This window comes from Penaeus japonicus, unplaced genomic scaffold, assembly GCF_977035675.1.
Source record: "Penaeus japonicus unplaced genomic scaffold, GWHDUDI00000001_assembly GWHDUDI00000024, whole genome shotgun sequence".
NCBI classification, from domain to species: domain Eukaryota; kingdom Metazoa; phylum Arthropoda; class Malacostraca; order Decapoda; family Penaeidae; genus Penaeus; species Penaeus japonicus.
The window spans coordinates 6,276,823-6,286,754 of NW_028234426.1; the positions used below are offsets into that span (position 1 = coordinate 6,276,823).

The window sequence follows — 9,932 nt, forward strand, 5'->3', positions numbered from 1 at the left end:
AGTGTGAACCTCCAGCGAATGAGGAGTCGAGAGGCCCGGGCTGAGATGCGCCAGAAGAAATACCGGTATTTGTATCAAGTTCGTACTGCTCACGGGGACATCATCAGCCAGGTGAATATGCCAGTGTCCGATCTCAGATATACCACTGTTAGCGAGGCTTAGCAGTGTCTGTCTGGCGGATACGCGGTGGTGGGACTAACTGGTGGTTGTGTCGTCTAATGCAAGTGTCCAGGTATGCACTGTTGTCACCCTGTTAACGTCATGTTTACTGCCTTCTGCCTCCCTCTACAGTCTATGACATCTTCCTTGGTGAGGTACAGACCATCTTCTTCAGCATTGTTGTGAGTTTTAAAGACCTCATTGGATATAACAAAATCACTAAATATTAGATACATAAGACTACTACTTCTTCTTCTCCTTCTTCTTCTTTTTGTTCATTCTCAATGTTTTCCTAGAGCTTCTCTGTCTCTGCTTTCAATTCTTCACTTCTTTTTGTACTTTTTTCCAAAAAAGAGAAAATTGGTTATTCAAAAAAAGAAAAGAAAAAAAATGTAAACTAAGTATATAAAATGAGCTTGAGTATTACAGGGTGCTTGTGGTGAATATCTATGATGTGTTGCAACATTCGCAAAAGCCCAGAAATATCGATTGACATCGTTGGTATGCAGAATCAGAAGCAGTATAGAATATGTCTAGATCTGATGATGAGCAAATTCCAAAAAAGACATTGGAAAAAATAAATAATTTAAAAAAAGAGAGAAGAAAAATATTATCTACCAAAAGTAAGTCACTGTAATCTGCCAGTGATAAAGAACACCATAAATTCAACCGCTGTAGTCTCGAAACAGAAAAATACCTCAATACAAATTATTTCCTCTTCTCGTGAATTTCCGAGAGGTAAGCTGCATAAAACAAACTTGCAAAAGATGACGTTAAAAGACGCACAAATGGATTTACTCAAACTAGATCCAAACGAGCCATTATTCTGGCTGCTCGCACATTAAATTCTCTTTCGTGTCTACCAACTTAACTCGACTCGAAAACTCCAGAAAGAAATGGAGGCTAAAGTAGATCTGGACATAATCATCATTTCTTTAATGATTTCCAAAAATAATGGCTTTGTGTCTTTATAGTTTTAGAATAATTGTGTCAGTGAGTATGAATGTATACAGTTTTGACATAGAAGTTAGTCCCTTGTTGCTGCATTTCATCTAATCAGTTTTAGAAATAGAATCATTGTTCTTATTATCATTGTTACTAAATTATGATTACCATTATTGTTATTGTTATTATTATTGTTGTTGTTATTATTATAGTATTTTTTATTATTATCATCATTATCATTGTTATTATTATTATTATTATTATTATTATTATTATTATTATTATTATTATCATCATCATTATCATTATTATTGATATTATTATTACTTTTATTGTTATTATTATTACTTTTATTGTTATTATTATTATTATTTTTTGTTGTTGTTGTTGTTGCTGTTATTATCATAAAATAATCATTATTATTGCTTCTACTACTATGCAAGATATGTATAATTATTTATATAAACTTCCATTATCATTATTATTATTATTATTAATATTGTTATTATTATTATTATTATTATTGTTATCAAGAATAATAAGAATGATGATGATAATAGTAGTAATAAGATTCATGTTAATATTATTATCATTATAATCTTAATTAATATTGTTATCATTTTAATCTTGATTGATATTATTATCTTAATTGTTAATATTCTTCTCCTTATAATTATTATTTTTATTATTATCATTATTATTATTATCATTATTATTATTATCATCATTATTATGATTATTATTATTACTATTATTGTTATTATTGTTATTATTATTATTATCATCATTATTATTGTTATTATTGTTATTATTATTATTATTATTGTTATTATTGTTATTATTGTTATTATTATTAATATTGTTATTATTAATATTATTGTTATTATTATTAATATTGTTATTATTATTAATATTGTTATTATTGTTATTATTATTATTATTATTATTATTATTATTATTATTATTATTATTATTATTATTATTATTATTATTATCAGTATTATTATTTTTATTACTATTATTATTTTTATTATTATTATTATTTTTATTATTATTATTATTTTTATTATTATTATTATTATTATTATTATTTTTATTACTATTATTATATTTATTATCATTATTATTATTTTTATTATTATTATTATTGTTTTTATTTTTATTATTATTATTTTTATTATTATTATTATCATTGTTATTATTTTTATTATTATTATTATTATTATTATTATTATCATTGTTATTATTTTTATTATTATTATTAAATTTATTATTATTATTATCATCGTTATTATTTTTATTATTATTATTTTTATTATTATTATTATTTTTATTATTATTATTATTATTAATATTGTTATTATTATTATTATTATTATTATTATTACTATTATGGTTATTATTACTGTTATTATTAATAGTATTGTTATTATTACTATTATTATTAATAATAATGTTATTATTAATAGTATTGTTATTATTACTATTATTATTAATAATGTTATTAATATTGTTATTATTATTATTATTACTGTTATTTTTACTATTAATATTGTTATTATTATTATTATTATTATTATTATTATTTTTATTATTATTATTATTTTTATTTTTATTATTATTATTATTATTATTATTATTATTATTATTGTTATTATTATTATTATTATTATTATCATCATTATTATAATTATCATTATGATTATTATGATTATTATTGTTATTATCATCATTATCATTGATATTCTTTTTCTTTTATTTATTTTTCACACAAAAAAGACTATACATTTTTAATGACAATAGAATAGTTTAATGCCTCACTAAGGTTATCTATTTATCTTTTTTCCATGTATTTCTTTTGTGTTGAAAGGTGAAGATGAAGATATAGAAATATATACATTTTTCACCTTTTTATTTCTTTAATAAAAAAAAAGAATCACATCTGTTTTGTCTCTGTGATTTTTATATAAGTTTTTGATTTAGATTTTTTTTTTTTTTTGCTTTTTTTATTGATTAGATTTGCTAATTTACTGAGTGATGACTTTCATTATATTCACCATTTTGATTTTTGTTAGAATTTTTCATGTGCTTTAATTTTTTCCCCAATTGGAATGTGGATTTTTAAAAAAATTCTTTAGAATTTAAGATAATTCTCTTTTTGCTTAATTTTCCTTTTTTCATGAAGTTATTATGAATGGGAGAATGTATGACTGTATGAATAACCTCATTTTTTCCTTTTCTTTTTCAAACTTCCAAAATGCAGCCAAAGTTAAGATATACAAAAGACTTACGTTGCCTTGCTTATGTGCCGTTGCTGTGTCCGTAGATTTGCTTTTGACTCGACTTATTTCTGTAAATCATGTCTTGAATATATTAACTTCATTTACATTATTTTGATTCACTTACGTTATTAAAATCTTTTTGCTTTTATATAGTTTATTTGTTCATTTTTTTTACACTCCATAGATGTGTGTTGCTAACCTGAATGCTTATCTGTAAATAGAGCTTTATAGATCAGTATGTCTTTGTCATTATCATTTACCATTTTCTTTGATGATTTTGCTCTTTGTTTGCTAATGCTTTAATTTTTTTCCCCCATATCATTTTTTAAAATCTCTTTTGGGAGGGGGGGGTTCAACTAGTCCGTCCCATTGATGTTTGTTAAAAGATTTCCAAAAGTAGAAGTCAAGGTTTCCAAACACTATTATGGAGTTAATAATTTGCGAAAAAGAGGTCAAAGAAGGTAAGGCGCAACGGTAACTACTGTTTCCCTTGTGTTGAGTCAATCATCGTGTTTGTAAGCATCTCCCTGCAGTCACTACAATACTTTGATATTCTTTGGGTTAGATAGTTTGGAGAGACATGGTGTAAAGTTCTTTAAAAACAGAGAATTGGTGATAGAAGCTGCTGCAATTTGAAGTCTTTTTACAGATCAGTCATATATATATGGCAATTTGCAATCAGTTAATAAGATCATTCATGAATTATGAATTGTTATCTTGATAGACTTGAATCTGAAGCATACTTACAGCAGTTTGTGCAGTTTTTGTGATGAGATAAAGTTTAGAAGTTTCCTGTTTTTATTTGCCATTGAGCAAAAGCAAAATCTGTTCCATGATGCTTGACAGGGATGAAGTTTCTATATATATATATTTTTTTTTACCCTTCTTTCATTCTATCTCCTTTCTTCTTCTCCTCCTATTCCCTCAAGTTGAACGAGAGGCAAAGATGGCATATAAGATTTTGCAATCTTTCTCCCCAACAGGAATACATTCAGAGTCTCCAGCGGAAGGCCTACCCGACAGGGGACAACGGAACCCTCCAATCAGACTCGACGCACACCACCATGCTACCCCCAGAGCACACCCAGCTGGCACCCCTCACAGAGAGCGAGGACGAAACAGGGGGTTCTCAGCCTCCCCCCACTCCACCAGAACCCCCGAGAATGACCCGCGTCACAATGCACTAGCGTGTCGGGTGACGGATGAAGACTTGTTGTGGGAATGTCTAAACTCTTCCCAGTCGGCAGATAGAACAAAGGACAGCAAGACCGAGGTCATGCACCAGTGACCGCAAAGATATATATAAATTGCTCCATAAAGAACTGAGATGGGAAGGCTTTCTATATACATTACAACTAGTTCCCTTATAAAAGAAAAAAAAGAAAAGAAAACAGACTGAGAAACAATGGTATAGTTCTAAACTATCATTGTGATAATACAGTATATAGAAAGTGTGATTGTGTGAGTGTATGGATGTATGTGTATACTCCAGAGTTACCAGACTAGTGTTGTATTCACCTGCCTGCAGGAGCAGAGCTTTGCTGTAGTTTGCAAGCATCATAAGTGTACCCCCTTTGTTATGTGACATGACTATAGCTTTGAGTCTTTCAATGCAGACATTTTACTGGAGGGGATACGAGTTGAAAAAAAGAGATTCCCACCATTTTATGTTCTGGGATAGTTTTGACTCACTCTTTGTTTTGTTTTAAGGTCAGTGAAATGAACATCATTTTGCTTTTGAACTCCAGTGAAGATAAAGCTTAATTTCAAGGAGTCATCGATACAAACAACCATTTTTTTAATGACAATAGAGCTCATCAAAGCTCAAAAAAAGCACAAGAGGCAATGATGACTAGTGATTTATTTTATATATTTTTTCCCCATTTTTTCCCCATTAATTTTTAAAAGAGGATATATGAACACAGACATTTCTAGGGGAGGTTCACCATCAAACTCTCTCATTGTGGTTGTCACTCTACTGCTAAGTGATGTGAAGATGTGGCAGTAGTATTACAATATGTATTGAAAAAAGTCAACCAGAAAGAAAGAAAGAAAAAAAAGGAATTGCCAATCATTCCAGAAGAAAGAAAAAAAGAGAGAGAATATTAGTACATTCTCTCTCAATAGAATATATATTTCTTTCCATTTACTTCTGTATTTATCTTTTTGTTTTGTCTTTGTTATCATTCAGTGGAAAGAAATGGCTCAAGCATTAGCTAGAAATGACTCCCAAACAAAAAGCTCAACGGCAAAGAGTGGATGAACAAGCACAGCACAAGTCTGCCGCATGTCTTTCTGTAAGATTGTAGTCTTTTATAGGAATGTTGTTATATTATTTGGCTACCCTTTTTATAAATGGCATTATTCAAGGCTTTAAGCATTTGTGTCTGGAGTAATTATTCTTGTTTTTTTTTTTTGTCTTTTTTTTATTATATATCTAAGTATTGACAATAGTTGTATCTCGGTAACTTGTATTGATGTATTAGTCTTTCCATTAATGTTTTATGGTTGACATGATTTGATCTTTGTCAACTTATTTATGTATGTTATGCCATTCATTTTATATATTTTGTTTTTTTTTGTGCATCATTATCAAATCCTGATTATGTCGGAAGTCTTTCAAAACGTTTTTTAAGCAGTGTAAACATTTTCTTCTTGTCGTACCTGTGTCTCTCTCTTTCTGCTTCTCCCTTTTTTACGGACCTACGTCTCGGAAGAAATAACATTTCCTGATTCTTTTTGTTTTGTGAATTCCTGTCTGTTTGGATTTGACCAGCAAGTATTCGTAACATTTGTTTTGTCACCAGTTTTGGGACTCTTTAATTTCCCCCTCAAACACATTGCTAGAATACTCTCCCATTCTCGACTGCAGCAAGAACAGACCATTTTTCTAAGACTATAATAATCATCGTAGAGATTCAGCGGGTGATTCTGTTCCATGGAATGCAGTAGTTATTCAGTGACAAGGGCCTTCAACATGAGAATATTTGTCCAAGTAGTATATCGCTGTACAAAAAGGTCTTATTTTTTCCACACAAGATTTTACTAAAAGCTGCAGAAGGTATAGCACGGTCAAGGATTTTAGCATAGTTTTTTCTCCTATTAATGTATAGGGGGTCATAAGCCATTACTGTAAGTTTTTGACCACATAGACAAAGATTAGATGACGTTTGCGTTTTTCTTACGAACAAGATTTGCTTCAGACGATCGCATCTCCACCAGAGTTGCCCTAGGCTGGGGCATCCAGCGTCAGGAATCATAGAAACAATACGATCATCTTCTCGCTGCAGTACTTTGCCTCGTATCATGTTACATGTCTTATTTTTTGATAAAGAAGAACAACAACAGCAAAAGAATAGCTGTAGTAACGATTTTGATAATCAGATATCCACGTTCTAAGAAACAAATAGAAATGGAAGAAAGAAAAAGACAAGTAGATATATTGCTTATTGCTTTGGGGTATATTTACCTTTTCTTCCCCAAGGAATTTCCTGGCTTCCCAAAACCGACTATATTGTGTGATTTGTTGCAAAATGCCGATGATCTGTCATGGCCAAATATGTCTTTATTGTTTTTCTCAACTGTATTTTCTTTTTATACATGATTGTATTATAGACATGGTCGCATGTTTTGCTTTCTTAATTTATAGAGGAGGAGATCTTTTGTTATGTGATGGTAAATATACTCCTTGTGTGTTCACTTATTTTATGATATTGCTTTAACTGAGAGTTAATGAAATATGTATTGCTATTATCACAAAAGGTGTGGAAAAGGTTCATTAAGACATTCTTTTATTTTCTAAAAATTTGTACTACAATTTTATAATCATTATTATCTAGGTTTTTCTAAATAAATTCATCTATTAATTTTTTTTTTTTTTTTCTTAATGTAGCTCGAAGTGCTACTGTTAAATGAATCTTGGAAACTCTCTGGAGTTATACATGTTGCACTTGCCAGATCTCCTTATTCTGATGCATTCAATGAGTTTAGAATCCTATCATTATTATTTTATGTCTATCTTTATCTTCATTATTTTTTTTATTCCATGAAATTGATCTCCCTTCCTTTCTTGATATAAAACCTCTTGTCGCATTTCCCACCAAAGACAGCATTATTTTGTAATGCTTTTTCATTTTTTAACTCTTATTATTATTATTAAATCATTTCACTTGCATTTTATACTTTTCTATGTGCGAGATACATTTCCGTTTCATTGAAGTTAGTCTTGATAGCTTGGTTGTTTGGCTTTGATTTCGAGGTATTTTCTTGTCAAAGTTTCTGTTATAAGCGGTAAATGCAAGGAGATTTCTACCAAGAGGCAATTTTGATTTAATATCGAGCCCTTGCAGAAGTAATCATCGTTTGCATTCAATATTTAACAGAAATTAGTCATATGTACCGGTATATTTAAAGTGTAGTCTTAATGTTAACATAGTCAAAGTAATCCCGATTTTTCTTTTAGTATTTACATCACTGCCATAAATTCGAGGGAAGGCCACTATAGGTGCATTGCAGTATTCAAGATGCATCAGTTCCGTTCAGTGAGTGTCACTTGCAGAACCAAAGCTCAGCGTTTTTCTTGTTCTTTTTATTTTCCCTTCTTTTCATACATGTATTATACTTGTTATGATTCATACGGCCAACTCATGGGGATAAACACAGAAAAAAAAAAATGTTGAACAGATCAATTGGTGCTTTGTGTTTCAATTCCGAAAAAGCTCCATTGATTTTCCAGTCAGTGTTTGCCGAACATACAACGTATATAAGAACGTACCCACAAGAGGTTTTCGTCACATACTCCGTGAGATGTATGTTTTAGCATCACTCAATCATACTCTCCTTTTTGTTCGTAACAGCCAGGAGAGTCTCATCCTTATGTTGTGTGCGAGAGCCAAGCGCAGAGGTTAAGAATACAACTGAGAGATCAGTCAAATGTCATGAAGTCATAGCTCATTAGTACTAAATAGATTCTACGTAATCAGTTGTTGTTTACCTCATATCAATGATATCAGTATGGTTGTAGTAATGTATAAATGTAGAAAATTTAATGGACATTTTTGTTAACTGTATAAAGTTTCGATATTTGACGCATAGATTTGGCTCGAACCCAGATGGATTAATTTTGAGACTTTTACCCTCTGGACAGGTATTATTCAGCTATTGTAAATTAGACTTTGAGGCTTCTCAAGATTTTTACTTTGTCAGATATTTATCACTTTCTCTCGAATTTGAGGAAGGAAATGATATATCCATTTTATACAAATGTATTACTGAAAATGAAAATTTGGTCATGCTCATATCACTTGTAGTCTTTTTTGATAATTCAGTAAACATGTGAATTGTGCTATAAACAGTTCCACTGTAAGATAAAGTAATGTGCACATTAATCCACTCTCATTATCAGAATCAGAAGCCATATCTTCATAATAAATTTTTTCAGTGGACTACGAATGACAATAGTTGATCGCAATGAATGTACTGGTGAAAAGTTGGAATTCAGTCCCTGTACCTGTCAGACGGTTAACCGAAGCTCTGGTGACGAACAGTGACGTCCTGTGCCTGCCATTAGTTCTCAGATCAGAAGTGGTTATCAAAGTGCAGGAAGTGTTTCCATTGCCAGTCGTTTTCATGACTATATCAAGTCCATCTCAGTATGGTAGAACTTTGTGTTATTTTGTAAATTAAGTGTGAGAGATTGCTTGGCCCATAGTTATAACAGGATCCAGTTGCTACTTTCCCTTTGTATGCTTTTGTGGTGATATAACTGGATTTAATATATCACAACAACACACAGTCTTGAACAGCCATTGCGAATGGGTTACATGAGGCTTACAAATCAATCTGATATCTGGTTTTTAGCTTCATCAAGGATGGTTGTCTTCAAAATTGAATATTAATACATCCCGTGCCCCACAGCCTCTGGAGAAGGGAAGTGATGCAATGAATGTCTGTAATGTCTGGTGAGAGTAAAGTGCATCAGTACGCTTATGTTGTGTTGCTGGAATCTTATAGAGAGATAAGCACAAGATGTGATGAAAGTAGTTATGTAAATACTGCACCAGAACCTACAAACATGGATTGTGTTGAAGTCTTCTTGAATGATTGGCTCCTTCTCACTGTAAATATTGGCCATTACTCAGACTGTCCTCGTAATATCACTAAGTATGAATGTAGAGTTTATATAAGGGAACACAGTTTTGTATAACTTGAAAAGTCAGTGTATGTACATTATGTAATCATTTCTTACAAGCTGATACGTGCAATTCTTCAGAGGCAGGTATTTGTACTGTATTGCATCATGTGCTCTTTCAATAATAACAATGTTTTAATTTATGTGTTTTTTATTACCTTTGGTATTTTCTAAATTCTGTTTTTATATTACTTTGATGTAATGTCTTACTCCTAAAGGCCACCAGAATTTATATTTTTATGAAAGTGTTGATGGTCTTGATCCAGAGTGATATATTGCAAATATCACATCCTTGGGATTTTTCAATTATTTTAGGTAAATTTGCCGTAAAAAAAGTATGCATTGCTATGGCAAGA

At 30.4% G+C, this 9,932-nt stretch overlaps 1 protein-coding gene across 4 annotated transcripts in view; it reads left to right on the forward strand.

Annotated features, from left to right (window-relative positions):
- Positions 1-9,717, forward strand: part of LOC122249182 (transmembrane protein 198) — a 117,684-nt gene extending 107,967 nt beyond the window's left edge. For 2 of the 4 annotated variants that reach the window (XM_086550610.1, XM_043009848.2), the window contains exons 7-8: positions 1-111; positions 4,370-9,717. The exon at positions 1-111 is cut by the window's left edge and continues 23 nt beyond it. In XM_086550610.1, the coding sequence (XP_086406736.1) occupies positions 1-111; positions 4,370-4,573 (315 nt within the window). In that variant the 3' untranslated portion in view covers positions 4,574-9,717. Of the gene's footprint in view, positions 315-4,369 lie in introns of all 4 variants that reach the window. The other 2 variants (XR_015192164.1, XR_015192165.1) reach the window with 2 other exon arrangements.
- Positions 9,718-9,932: the final 215 nt, after the last annotated feature.